The sequence below is a fragment of the Corvus moneduloides genome, chromosome 2 (genome assembly GCF_009650955.1).
Source record: "Corvus moneduloides isolate bCorMon1 chromosome 2, bCorMon1.pri, whole genome shotgun sequence".
Taxonomy (NCBI): Eukaryota; Metazoa; Chordata; class Aves; order Passeriformes; family Corvidae; genus Corvus; species Corvus moneduloides.
Genome location: NC_045477.1, coordinates 36840483 through 36855700, shown reverse-complemented (window position 1 = coordinate 36855700; position 15218 = coordinate 36840483). Strand labels below are relative to the sequence as shown.

Sequence of the window (15218 nt, the reverse complement as noted above, 5' to 3'; positions counted from 1 at the left end):
TTATCAAAAAGGAAACCAGTGGTGTTGGTTTATAGAAGGAAAGTGAAGAATCTTTTCTTGAGTGATAGTTGCTTGTCCTGTTTATGTGAGCAATCGTTTGGTGTACTGGCTGTCCAGGCAGTGCATTTGAAATGTCCCTCTAGCTAGCAAGGAGTGAAACTGAGGGCGGTCCTTAGTCCTTGACTGGAGGTTTATAGATACATGATGTGGATAAGATTGTAAGTGATAACATTCCTGTGTTGGTAGTGACAATCAATAGCCCTGAGGTGAGGGCAAATGTGTAGAGTGAGAGAATGGTGGCTGTGAAGTGATTTTTATGATGCACCATGCAATCTGGTGCTTTTCCTTTGCAAACTGTAAGCTCTTGTGAGGTGCAGCAAAATCTCAGTTTCCATTTAGAAGGCATCAGTTGTATGAGAATGATCAGCTTGAAAACATGGGCCTTGACACTCAAGAAGCAAAAGTCTCTTAAATGCCTTAAGATTGGTGGGGCAGTTCCTGATTTTGAATGATGTGTCAGTAGTACAGGAGTATTTCCATTCTATTATTCTATGATCTTGCTGAGTACTGCTTAGTGAAGTGGCTGTTCCAAATCACACCCCCAAGCAAGCATCCAGACTCCTCTGGGACCAGAAGAAATGGTTAAGTCTGAATGTATGCTTGGCTTCCCCAACTGTATTGATGATAGACTTGCTTTTTAAAGGGTACAGCTGCTGGTATGGCTGCTCAGGAATGACCTATTTGCACTGGGTTCTGTCTTAACAACTGTACTTAGAATGCATTTTGTTATTTTTTTGTTACTCAGAAGTGGTGCTTAATATATTTAATATTTTTAGTGCCCTACAGATACCAAAGCAACGTTTGGGGTCCACCTAAAAGTAGTAGGAGACTGGACAGGTATGTAGAAAAACAATTCCTTTTCAGAGACAAATGCCTTTTCTTGAACTGTTTCACTGTCTGGCTTCAGCACACTGTGGTGTATTCTCACTAGATACTGTTCATGCTTATTTTCCCAAAGTTGTTTTTATAACATTCTTGATGCAATCCCTGCTTTATTCAGATGTACCATTTCTTCAAATAATGTGTTTTTTCCAACTACTAACATATCTTCTGATTGAACTGTAATCATTTTCAGCGTTCCTCCATTTCTGCCTCTTTTTCTTGTTTTTGGGCAGCCTGCTATCCCTGTGTGGTGCAGTGCCTCTGTACATAGTAGTGTCTGCAGAAATGCTGAAATGTGCAGCTCCCAGATAAGCAGATTTTGATGCCAATGGTTTGGCTGGCAGCCAGGTTAATTAACGCCTGTGGTACCCTGAGATTACAGGTTTGCTTTCATGCTCTTCCGTGCTCTTCCATTGCTCTTTGAATGTCCTCCAGACCAGGGGTGGAAGCCAGGATTCCCTGCAGAAGAGAATGGCAATTTGGTGCTCCCTGTGACAGTTGTATGCTCAAGTGATAGCTGTCCTTATTCCTTAGCATCTGCCTTTGTTCTTGCTCAGCATAGCATTTCCTTGTAAGGAAGACAGATACACAGCAGGGTCTGGTTCATTTCTTACGAAGAAGTGTTCTCCATGTTAATTTGTATCAGCTTGTGTGTTTGTGGAATTGAGCCAAATGAGCTTGTCACCCTAAAAGGGATTAGACCAATGCAGAGATAGTAAGTCTATGCATATTTGTTGAACTTTCTTAGTCTGGCTGCATAATTGCCTCTGCAAGACTTCGACAGGCAAAGGCTGAGAAGGCAATGCCATATGCACCTGTATTCCGTAATCCCCCTGATTTTCTCTTCTTGCTTGAAGTGTTGGCCAGACAGGCGCAGATTAGCCTCTGGTCAGCCTCAGAATGATGGCTCTTTTGTTGTTAATCATCATTCCTACATGGGAGATGACATCAGGCTATTTGGAAAAGTGGGATGGAGAAGTACTAGCTAAATGAGTTTTCCAAAATAAGTGGCATCTTTAAAGTTTTCTGATTAACTCCGTGGTGCGAATTGCTCTCTTTTAGCATTTAAGTATTTATTATTCTCCCAAGTCAGTATCTATAGTCTCCACTGAGAGGAAGGTCTGTCTGGGTTGGACTGTGTGAGATTCAGGACACTGTCACATTGCAGAAACCATTTATTGTAATAGTTTGCTAAACAGAGATATCTCTCCCAGTGTCAAATGTGCTGGTGAGAAGCAGACAGTTTACCCAGCCCTTTATGCTGCATCGGTACCATGGAGCCCTGTTCTCACTCGTTCCCTTAAGCCCTGTGACAATTAATAGTCTCTAATCTGCTGACTGTTTGAGGAAGGATTATTGTATTTGCCACGTTCCTTACTATCTTTCTTAAGCATGCTCTAAAGGCTGCTTCTGCAGACAGGATATCAGACTGGAGGAGTTTTTATGAGACATACTGTCACTTGAGCTCTTTTCATGACCTATTCTCTCAGCCTTTGTCCTATTTATTAAAATTGTCTTTTGTATCACTGTTTCCCATTCCTGACAGTTTATACCTGACACCAAAGAGACTTGACAATTTATTTCAGAGGGCTCAATTACAAGCCTAAATTAAAAGGATGCAAAAGAGGTGCAGGTATGCCATGAAATGCAGAGAAGAACTGGTTAGTTGAAATATTTCTTCTCTGGACAGCTTTAGCTTCTGCTACCTGCACCAGGCAGATGTGGTGCAGGAACAATTTCCTGCCACTAGCTGTAAGGACAGGAGAGGGGGTACAGGTTGCTGGGAAACCAGTTCTGCAAGTTGTTTTGGGTCAAGTCTCTTAACACTGTCTCTGACCGATATTTTGAAAATGTAATAGAATACCTTGTTTTGTAGGCTGGGAAAGCAACTGCATATCAAGAGAAAAGGGGTAATAGTATTTTCAACCCCTGATGAGAAGTTGCTGTTGATAGAAAGTCATTCATTTCCCATATCCCAGTGTATGTAATTTTAGATTTCATATAAAATAAGCTGGAAGAAGCGGCTTTTGGAAAAGTCAGTCATTCTAGAAAGAAGGCTTTTCATAGGAGCTGATACTTAGTAGATTTTCAAGCAATACTGTTATTTGCTTTTTAAAACCAACTATTTGAATAATGGAAAAGTAGGACGGAAAAGTAGGACAGAAAAGTAGGTAAGAGAGGAAGGAACTCCAGAAACAGTAGCTCTGAGACCTTTGCAAACCAACTGGTAATCTAGACCCCCTGTTCCATGCTCCATTCAAACAAAATGGTGCCATCTGAGCTTAGAAGAGCTGAGAATCTGCCCTCCTCAGAAGCAGATTTGGATAAAAGCACAAATTTCCCTTCCATTATGTAGGCACTCCAGTTTTCCTCTTCCAATACAAATCTGAGATCTTCTATTCCTTACCCATGTTGTGGTGGTATTAATAACTGTATAGTGCTTAACTTTCATGTTCATGACAGAAAACAGACACACAGGCACTGGTATTGCTGTAATGTGCCCTCAGATGCCTTTGTAGCGCATTCTTTTCACCTGAGATGATTCCCATTGCTCCCTTTGTAGACCTCTGACCTGTTTATATGTCTAGTTTAGGATGACACAAGCTAGGCCCCAAGCATACCTTTTTCTCTTTGTTCATTGTAAAGAGTGTATATCTGTCTGTCTGTCTATCTATCTATCTATCTCTATATCTCACTGCCTCAGAGGTAGGTAGTTTAGTTCATTGGCAACTGGTTGTGATTTTTCCCACGTAAAGGTTTCTAAATTGATTTTTCCTTCCATCTTTTGCCACGTGCCATGGGGAACAGCTATTAGAGACCTCCCTAAAAATGGGTTTGTGATTATGCACTTGCTATCCTTGTGCTGACATGTGGCTGCTTAAGCCAGCACTTATTGTATTAACAAAACATTCCGTGGCACTGTATAACCTGTGGCTTTGGAACATGGCTTATTTGGCCAGTCAGGACTTGAGTGCCCAAGTTAGGACGTGTTTACAGTGGCTGATCTGTGGTGATTGCACTTGTGCAGGTTGGTTTAGCCCCGTGGCACAGAGCTAAGTCAGCCTGGCTTCCTCAAGCTGAGCTGGTGGATGCTTAAATCCTGCAGTAACATTGAGGGTCCTGCAATGGCTCACACACCGGTCAGAGCTGTGAGATACATGGATGAACTAATAAACTGATCTTGTTACTGCCCAACCCCTCTAAATACCTGGTTTGTTCTGCTTCTCTTGGTATCTGTGGTCACCTGTTTTTCCTTCAGCTTTGAAGTAACTGTTGGCTTAGTATTTACAACAGGATTTTTTTCAAGGTTTTTTTGTCCCACTTACTGTCTAGTTTGTCCTTAGTGTTGTCATCTATCAGCCTTATGTCTCTTCTGTCCTTGCTGCTGCCTCAAGTACTACTGCTTGTTTAGTTTTAAAGCTGACATTTCATCTGGCATCTCTGGAGGGAAAAAGAGAGGCCATGGGCCATGCCTTGCATCCAACAACTTGACAGCAGTGAAAAAAGACATGGCAGTGTATCAAGACAATGTGTCTCATTCACTAGACTAACTTCAGGGTGTGAGACAGAAAGTGATATTGATGATACAGAATTAACAGGCTTCAGGAGCCGTGCAACATGTTTTTGTGGAAAACAAATACATAGCACTTAGAGGTGCTGAGGTGAATGCCTTAAGGCAGTGAAATATTGCTGTTATGTTGCAGTGTGTTGCTGGTACAAATTGATGTGGGACCGTGTTTAGAACACTGCTGCTGTTCTGTGCTCCACAGTAATTTTTATAATTTTAATCTTGTAGTGACCTCATCCTGCTGGATAGTTGTGTATGTTCCTAGAGACATTTGCAAGGCCTGTCCTGGGCAGTGTGATATTTATTGTGGGGATGCCATAAGAGCACTTGAGTACCACCATTGAATCTGAGAGTTCTGTCTGCTAGGTTACTAAATGTCATGTCAGCAGGAAGTGGTGATGTGTGCAGGAACTGTCCACATAGAGCCAGAACAGACAGATTATGGAGTACTGATCTGCTTCACCCTCATAAAGTCCAGCTCTCACCAAAAAATATGTATCTTTGCTTAATTCTTTGTGCTACAGATGAGGTTATGCTTGGTCGCTGGGTCATTCAGGTACAGGCTACCTTATTTTGAATCCTGACATGTTATGATGGGAATTTTTGTCCCATATTGTCACAGTCCTTTTTCTGGAAGCTTTGAAGCAGGAAGTTTCAGGAGGGAAAAACAAACAAACAAACCATTTTTCAGTTAAAAACAACAACTTTCCAGAACATGACAAATGTATGAAAACATGGATCTTGTTTAACTCCCTAAAGAGTAAGACCTGAGACAGCAAACAGTACACACCCCAAATTACTTGTTTTTAAACAGAAAAAAAAAAAAAAAAGGGAGGCAGTTGTTTGGGATTTTGGAGCCTGACTAAGGATTTTTCTCCTGTTGACCAGAAGAAAATGACATACCTTTTAAGTGCCTCTGAAGGAAGAATGATCTGAATGTTCTAGTCTGGGAGAGTTTGTCAGGAGTATCTGCATGACCTTGTTAAGCCCTTGCAGCTCCTGATTTAGAGGACGCCTGAAGCATCCCAAGGCTGCGCATTCCTGTGCTTACCTGGAATTTATCAGCAAGTGTAGGATCTAGCAAAGAAGCAATATTTTGTGTTCAGTAACCCTGAGAACAGTTTTAGATGTATTGAAGTAGTAGATCACTCAGTCAGTATCTACTATATTGTTAGTGGATCTTGATTCTGTCTGGAGGAATGTGTGGAGCAGGAGATGACAAGAAGGAATAATAAGACTACAAAGTCTGCCCACAGGAAGTGACAAGGTTGTCCCACGTTCACTGTAACTGCTACTGAGTTTCTTTAAAAATATCTACTCACTGGTGGTGAACAGTTGGTCAACTCTTTTGCTATTACCTCAAGCTCTGTTTGATTTGGGCCTTTTCCATTCCATAGTAACATTTTTTTGTGTTTAGTTATTCCATGAGATTCCTGGCAGGGTGTAAAGGTGTTAATGACGTGCTGCTGTCAGTTGTTCCAGCAAAATCGGTGTGTGGTTTTGGAAGAACAGGACAGAGATGAGATAGGTGTTATTTTCCACTGTTAGATTTTATGACTAACAATTTTTGTATTGTCAGGGAATCTTACTTACACTTCTGAGGAAGATAGCAGAACTGAATGCTAAAAAGGTTTAATTGTGTTTCCTTTTAATATAATTTGACATTAGAAATAAAATAATACACTTTACTGGGAAGCTAATATGCCTTAACAGTATAATTAGCCATAGTGTACTGTAAAGAACACTGATTTTATTCTTCATTGTCATTAATGTTCATTATTTATTTAGTCCTGAAAAAAGCACAATAAAAGGCAGGATTAAGAGATTGAAGAAAAAGGAGAACAGATTTAGTTTACTGACTAAAAGGGGCTGAAAGCCCTTTTCCTCTGATTAAAGAACTAATGCTGAAGGTGAACACATCTGAATTTTTGGCTCCAGACCTGGATTGTTTTACATTAGTTGAACTCCAGCTGACTTAGTACCAAAAACAGTGTAACTTGAGTCAAATCCAATTTGAACAGTTAATGAGTTTTACGTCTAGAGGGGAAAAAAGATATTTGGGTGAGAAAGCTGCATTGAAGGAAATTTTCTCCTACACAGAAGTTGTTTCTTGATCCATCCTATTATTTGTAAACTTCCACCTTTTTGCATATCCCAGGCACTTTTTAATCATGTGATGATTATAGAAAGTGGCATGGCTTAATGATGTAAATTTATTTTTATCCTTTGATACATTATGTACTTGATATGTGGATGTTGCTGTAGTTAAGAACTGATCCAAGATCACAAGGCTGCAGGATTTCTTGTCATGCCTCAGATGTTTTCAGCACTGTTAGGAACTACAGGAGAGAAGCCTGTGGAGCACATTAGCGTGGAGCACATTAGCATGTAGCAGCTGATAGAATCAGAATGAATGTAGTTGAAAAAAAGCAAGAAGCTGCTCTCCACTTTGAAAATAGAATTACAAGAGAGAAAAACTCTAGGACATGTATTTGAATGGACTGCCAGGCATATTTCTGGTTTTGTAATCACTGTGTGCGGTGTTTGCCTGCTTAAGAAGGCAAGTTGCTGTTCTGGAGTTGCCTGTGTCTCACCATTTTTCTGTTAATGTTTGCTTAGGGAAGTCTCATTCTTACATAGTTTCTGTGCAGAGGTACACAGCTGTTTCAAGCACTGAATATACAAAGTTTGGCTGGGTTTTCATGTTCCTTCGTGTGAGCATGGTTTCTAGAGAAACACAAGAGTTCATTTCAAAATACCAGCTCTTCATGCATACCTGCACTTCCCTGGGGGATTCTCTTAGATGCCATCCAAGTTTTGCTGAAGAATCCCTGCCAAATGTCTAGCTTTGTTCCCAGTTTATTGTTGCTTCTCCCTTGGGGACAGAAGAAAAAAACAGACACGTTTCAAATTTGGAATTTTGAGTTGCCACATTTTAACTAAAAATTGTTGGTTAAAATATCTTAAAAGTAGATTTGAAATGGCTCTTTTTGGGATCCTCTTCTAACAGATTGTAAAAATTGACATAGTTAATGAGGAAAAATCTATTTCAGCTTTAGAACGTAAAAAAAATCAGAAGAACTTGTGTAGGAACTGTAGATATTTATAAATTTTATGATCAGAAGGAACAGTTATCTTTACATGCTCCCAACTCCTGCATTATGCTTGATAATTTCTCAGGATAATTTCTGTACAGAAGTTAACATAGGTGAAACCCAAACCTTGGGGTTGTTGTATTCTGCAGAGTTTTCAGCTTCAATCTTTCATGGGTTCTTTTTGTCCTCTTTGTGAAAGTGAAGCTCAACTTTGTGATGATTATATAACTTAGTAGGTTTTTCCCCATGTTTTTCTTTTATTCCTTTCTCTTTTTTCCTTTTTTCCTTTTTTCCTCATTTCAGGGCAAGAACCACTACTAGGAAGTATGTGTACATTTTAGTTGTTGCCCATTTGTGTGCAAATACGTACAGAAAATGAACATGGCACCTTTGAACCTTCTATCTGGTTACCTGTTGTATTAAATCCAAGTTTTGACACCTTGTATTTGTCTGGTTCTTTGCTTCCTGCACCCTCTCCACTTCTAGAATTCCTTTAAAATCCAGAAGCAGGGTTGCTTTTCAATTGCAGTCTTGTTGATTTGGGCTCTGGTGTGATTTAAAGTGTAGCTCTTTTGCATGAAGACCACCAGTAATGGTGGTGGTTGACCTGTCACGTTACCTTGTATTGCACCTTATTCCTTGGTCCCTACTACCTGTCTGCTTATTTCTACTGGTGCTTGGATTGGAAGGGAGAGAGGGGCCATCACTTTCTCAGAATTTGTTCCGTGCTCAGCAGTTAATTCTGTGGGAGTTGATTAAAACGCCCACAACATTGCAAATGTCACCATGAGCAAATAACATGGTCAAATGAGGTTTCTTATTTCCACAACAAACATCATATAACTGCTTGTTGGCATAGTATTAGCACTGAAGTTCTAGTTAGGCTATCCCATCTCCTTTATTGCAGTATTTTTTCTCATTCTTTCTCTAAGTATATTTACTCTACTTTTTGTGAGCCGCATGTCCTTACACTGAATTTCAGTCATCCTTGAAAGAGCAGTTACCTGTTCCAAAATGTCCTTCTTTTCCAAAATGCATTAAAATCAATGCTGGTCTTGTTTGTGGGAAGCAAATTCTACGCTCCAAATTTTATCTTCAGTTCCTACAGTCCCTTGCAACTCATCTTTGCATTCATGTGCAACCCCCTCCTGTTGCTCAGTCTTGTCCTTTGACTTTTGTGTATGCATTGTTTCTCAGATGCATCAAGTACTAGCTGGAGAATTTGAGTTTCACTATAAGGAAATAGTTTCTGATCCAGGAATTTGTAAGGGGCATCTTGCAGCCACAGCTCTCTTTTGCCTCAGTCCTTCCCTGGAGAAGGAGCTCTTTAAATCATAAATATTATTAATAAAAATCTGCCACCAACCAACTGTATAGTTATCAAGTGCAAAAATAGGATTCCAGTGTGTGTGGTAGCCTCAAAAAAGTTGACTTCTTCCTTTAAAGAAACAAATCAAACCAAACCTCAGAACTTGCACTGAAAGCACCGTGTCATGAGAACTGGCCAACAGCAAGTTTCCACAGCTTCTGCAAACAGATATTTTGGTATCTGCTATGAACAGAACAGTTTGGTTTAAAATTTTTATGGCTACACATTTTATATGAATCACACACAAAAATACATCACAGCTCTGTACTCAACTTTGAACCTCGTGGTCTTATGCCTCAAAGTTTGGATACCCTAGAGCAGAACACAGAGCTGGAGGCAAATTCCTAGTGGGAATGGAGTCAGACTGCCAGAGCAATCCATGTTTTATTATAAAGGCATCCTTTTGTGAGAGTCCACTAAATTAATTTGTAATTAAAACCCAATTCGTTTCCTTTCATCAGGTCTTTAAATTACAAAAGGCAGTGAGGCAGAAATGCTTTAAATATAATATACTATAAAGTTTATGATGCAGCAATGTAAATTAATTACTAGTGCATCCCAGTTTCGAGGGAGACTTGAAATGGTGGCTGCTACATGCTGAATGTGGCATTTCTTAGTGAGACAAAGGACTCAATTATCTCAGTATTAACCAAGTGCTGTGAGAGGAAACTGTAGGAGGGAATTCATAGCCTGGAAATCACTTTCCAAAATGCAAAGGAGACTGCATTGTCGTACATGAAGTAGACTGTGCTGTGGCAGCAATAAATAGCCCTTTGGTATGAAGTGCAGCAGCTGATGGGTGCAGTGTGTATTTTGTTTCACTGATATTATAACCCACATTTCTGCAGCTCTGGCATGTTCCTGTTCTTCCTCTTTCTTTAAAGCTTTTTTTCCTCAAAATGGGGACAAAGTGTCAGAGCTTGTTTCAAAAAGGATATAATTACTCTTCTTATTTGTGACATTTGTAGCAGATAAAACCAAAGTACATTGTAATGACATAGTATTTCATGAGAGGGAGATTTTGCAGGGAGAAGTAATGTCTTTCATTAGATCAGCTGAAACAGCTGGAAAAAAACAGGTTGTCTTCCAGGCATGCAGTGCCTTCAGCAGGTTTGACAACTATGTGGCAAAGTCGAAGCTAGAGAAGGGAATGAAATGACATTCCTGGCTACTTTGTAAAGCAAGTTTTTCCTTGAGAAATATGAGCAGTAAAATTGCCTTTTAACTGAATAAAATATAATATATAACACCTCTTTTTTAAAAAAATATGTTTATTTAACTTTTTAATAGAGAAATACTAATTGTTTCTCAAAAAATTCGTATGGTCAAAAATACTGTCAGAAAGCCAAAAATATCACTTGTAAATGCTCTCCCCACTGCCTCTTAGGATTTGTATGTCTCCAGCTTTCTTTATCTTCTCTTGGCTGGGTTCCCAGCTTAGGGTATATTTGCTGTAATATGCCATGGTCTCACTCTCTCCTGGAGAGAGACACACTCACATCTTGGCAGACAGAGTGCAGTTCCTGGCAGGGAAACTCAAAAAGAGATGGGCATATGAGAAAACTTAACTATGACTTGCATGAAGTACTGCATTTTATTTATATATATATGTGCCCACACATATCCCCAAACTTTCAGCATTTGGGTGTGGTTTTTAAATTTTAATACCTTTTTTCTCTTGTAATTTCAATATCCTTTTTAAACAACAGTTTGATTGGAAATGTTTGACCATCTACAGAGAGTAAAATTTGGACAATGGTTTACAGAAAGCATCACTGTGTTTTTAGTAATTTGAAGGGACCCTGTTCTGTATATAGAAGCTGATAACCAGTGGATGACTGCTTACCTGGAATCAGGAAATTTTTAAGATAAAATGTTAGTAAAACTTAAAACTCTGTAGTGAACACCATGATCATGAATAAGAGAGAGTGCTTCTCTGCTGGGGAGAGAGCCTGGAAAGTCTGTGGATCCAAATAAACACATTAGTGTATTTATATGTATTGGAGAAAGAGGCACTCAGTGGAAGTGACAGCAACTGCTTTCAGTGTTGAAGGGGAATTTTGGGGAGAGGAGGAGTTTCAGAGCTTATTGGCTATTTTGGGTATTGCTCAAGTGTCTGCTGTGAGGATTTTACTGTACTGTCAATGATAACAAGTACACCTACAGCCTCTGAAAAGCCTCCTCATGTTACATGAAATTAAAATAAATCAGTGGGCAGTTGGTGCTCTTCACTGCAACAAGCAGCTTTAAGGACTATCTCTTGTCATAAATTTAACATATTCCCATATTCATTAAACACACTGTAAGTGCCATTTCCTCAAGGAAAATGCCACAGACACCCACGCACATTTCAAAGTCAAAGCTGTGGTGCTTTGCTGTGCTTTGCCAAGTGACTGGTGCCAGCCTGACGGCACAGGGCTTTCCCTCAAGGATTTCATTTACACTGTGTCAGCTGATTGTCTCTTGAGCTTAGCTGTGACTGGTTTGAAAAAAGAAAAATTTGTAACTAAAGACATTTTTATAATTTCTGGTATTCGATGTTTTCATTTTTTAATGGGCTGAGGGGATTATGCTAATTGTGCCCTGTTATTAACAAGCATGGCAAATGAAATTTTCTCAGTGCAATTTCCAAAAAAAGCAGCAGTTCCTTAATCCAAAAATTTTTAAAGAAAGAATATTTCTTTAGAAGTGTCCCATACTTTCCAGCACATATGCACCAGAATGTGCCATGTCTGCATGAAGAGGATTTTATCATTTCTGTGCCATTATGTATTGCTGAGTTTGTGATGGTGCATTGATGTGTTGTTATACGCCAGGTCATGACTGGTAACTGATATCTAATGATAGTTTATACTTAGAGGAGTTGGCAAAATCACTTTTTCTGAAAAAGATGTGCCAAGTTATTTCCTTACAGTGATGTGAGGACTGTTTGATCCAAATCATGTTAAACCACTTGTTCTTTGTTCTGGAGAATAGTTATCAGTGTAGTATTGCATAGTAAAATTTTTCAGCTTTCGTCTCCCATTCAAGGCTGAAAATACTTCTTCTGTTGCCTTGAGTAATAACAGACTTTCTGTCATGTAAAAACATGTCTATTTAATATTTCATTATGTTCATAACATTATAGTTGAAGGATGGAGATGACAATCCAAGGGAAAATCCCACAGCATATTTTAATGAAAGTCTACACAAGAGCTACTGCTAAGTCAACAAATAAACGTATTTGTAAGAAATTATGAATTAAAAATAAATGAAAACTACCCAGACTAGGTTGTATGTAGTCGTTCATATTCAGGCAGTTGTCCGTCTTAAGTTCTCGAGAATGACTTGTCTAATTCAAATATAAGAAGAAATAACAGAATTGCTCATATCAGGGTGAAATTAAACCGTGCTTTGGATACATCTTCTGATACACTTGTATGCATTACGTTTTATCATCTATCAAAACAAAAAAGAGGAAAACAGTATCTAATGGCTCATTTCATTTGTCAGTCATTTGAATGATTTCCTGCTAAGGTTTTGATATTGCCCTTTGAGAGATGTTATAAGAAATAGAACCTCAGATGTGATTAGATCTTTGGAAAAAATATACATTTCTTCCCAGTGGATCATCCCCAGCTGACTAGCAAAATTTATATAGAAAATAGGATCCAGCTGAGCTCTGACCACATTATCCTGTGTTATGCTTCAGTGTAACTAGTGCTTTTAGACAAAAAATTGCATGTGTTCTCTGAAAGGGACAGGCAGCTGAAAACACGGGGGAAATGATTTTTAGATATCAGTGGAGTCCCTCAGTACCCTGTTTCTTCTTTTATTTCTTGCTTGCACCCACACTGTTATTTCTAGCAGTTCAGTTCAGCTAAGTGTTTGACTGGACAGGCGTTTCCTGCACAGGGTGTCTGTCAGTGCTGTTCACTCCGAGCTCAGTATCCAGCACACTGCAGCTTCCCCTCTGGCCCTCTGGCAACAACTTAGCACCTTCCATGCAGGTATTCACACATCTTGGCTGTGAGCAAGGCCAGGTTATGCCTGATGATCCCTCTAAGGTCAGCTAAGCCTCAGTGATTAGCAGCATTGGTGATCAGCAGCATGGCTCAAGGTTGCTGTTGGAAGGATGAGGGTTGGGCAATCTCTATTTTATATTCCAGGACTGTGAGAGAGGGTGAATTAACAAGGAAAACCCCATTCTCTTTTGCGAACTCCTTTTTTCTTTGGCGTTTCCCCTTCTTCCCCATCCTTGCCCCAACTAAGAGAAGCCAGTATTTAACCTGCCCAGGCTGTCTGAAGCTTATTGAAGGGCAGTGTCTTGCCTGCATATCTATCAGCTGGGTGGGGAAAGTTGTCTCCTAACCAGCTGTGTCCCTCTCATCAAACAGACATGGGTTTGCAGTTTTATCCAGAGGTGGCAATCAATGGGAACAGCACAAAATATTGTATTCCATTTCTTTTCCATAAGCAGACCCGCTGATTATATCCTAGAATCATGGAATGGTTTGGGCTGGAAGGGACCTTAAAAATCATCTGGTTCCAGCCTTGGAGACACATAAAACCCAATTGAACATGGCCATAAGCAACCTGCTCTTTCTAACCACGCTTAGAGCAGGACTAGATAATCTCCTAAGATTTCTTCTGCCCTCAACTATAATGTGATTCTGTGTAGTTATTATACAGTAATTTATTTGTATGTTTGAGAGAAATAATGAATCTGTGTCTGTATTAGTAAGAAGGTGAAATGATCCCATGCTTACAGTTTAAATTGACACCAAATAGGAATAGGCAAAAGCCCAAGAATGAGTTCACAGTGACTGGTGGCGGTTTTGTTATGGTACAGAATTTCAGTCTTGGATAAGATTAATTCCTTTATTTTGTGACTGCCATATAAATCTGTTTAATGAAAAGTTCTTGTAGCTTGTTCAAATGTATAAAATATATTACACTTGCAAACCTATTTTTAGACCTGGCTAAAAATACCAGTGAATGTATGCATGTGGGTATGTGCTGGTGTTTAATATATATATTTGGTGACATGCTAATACACATGGCTGGCAATTATGAGACCATGGCAGCCCAAGAATAACACTTCGGAGTCATGATAACTATTTCCACGAAGACATCAGCTTAGTGCTCAGCAGCAATAAAGGGGAAAATTACTAGGAGTGGAGTGGAGAGTAAAGCCAAGGAGATGACTGTGCAGCTGGTGGGTGTTAACGTGGTGCTACCAGGACTTCAATCCTGTGTGCAGGTCTGGTCTTCATCATTCAGACATAACACTGGCCAGGGTTCAGGAAGGAACGGCAAAGATGATCAGAAGTGTGGAGAGGCTTCCAAACATGGGATGACTGACTATGCAGGGGCTCTTTAGCCTGAAAAAGATATAATTCAGGGGAATATAGATAGCCACAGTCTGCAAAATCATGCATAACACTGGAAGAGTGTTGGGTAGGGCCTGATTGTTCACAGTTTCTGCCAGTATCAGAGTTTTTGGCCATCAAATACAGTCAGTGAGATTTCAGGGCAAACATAAAGTGATGAATCTTCATGTAGTAGGTGAGAAACACATGGAACTCCTTGTCAAATGGAATAGGTTTACATGGGGATTGGGCAAGTACTTTAAAGAGAAGTCTAAGAATTTCTTAATGGGCAAACCACCTTAGACTCAGGAGATGCACTGACATAGAAAAGGTTGAAAGCAGAAGAGTCTTACTCTGTGATCATTCTTCTATAGATGTGTCTGCAAATGAAGCCAGATAATAGAGTAGGGGGGCCTTGGTGTGAATCAGTACAGCCTGATGAATTGTGCCTTTGCTCAGCCTCTTAGAGGCAAACTCTCTGGAGATGTGCAGAGCTGGATAGTATTGCAGTAATTGCACAGCTGGATAGTAGCTCCATTTCAGTGTTAAAAAATTCCGTGTAGCTTTTGAAAGGTTGGGCTTTCTCCAGTTTCTGTATCAGATTACAAGTTACAAAGAGAGAACTAGTTGAATCCTCCCTGCTTTGCATAGTTTGAGTATTTTTTTTCTTTTTCTATGAGTGTAAGGACTTTTTAGATCAAATGTCACAACATTATCTTAAAGCCCAAAAGGATATACTGATGTCTAATCATTTCTTCTGGCGTGTTGTGAAAGAGGATAGTACAGCACTAGTGAAGGAAATGGTAGTTGAGCCTCCCTGCATTTGCTCATGGGGAATTCAAAAAGCAAAGTACAACCCTTCATGGCCAAAGGCAGCAGCTGTAGAATGCAGT

The 15218-nt window shown here is 39.6% G+C and overlaps 1 protein-coding gene across 2 annotated transcripts in view; it reads left to right on the top strand.

Moving 5' to 3' along the window:
• NOX4 (NADPH oxidase 4) overlaps window positions 1-15218 on the top strand; it is a 113688-nt gene that overhangs the window by 43355 nt on the left and 55115 nt on the right. For both annotated transcript variants that reach the window (XM_032099126.1, XM_032099127.1), the window contains one exon: window positions 837-897. In XM_032099126.1, coding sequence (XP_031955017.1) covers window positions 837-897 — 61 coding nt within the window. The remainder of the gene's footprint in view (window positions 1-836; window positions 898-15218) is intronic.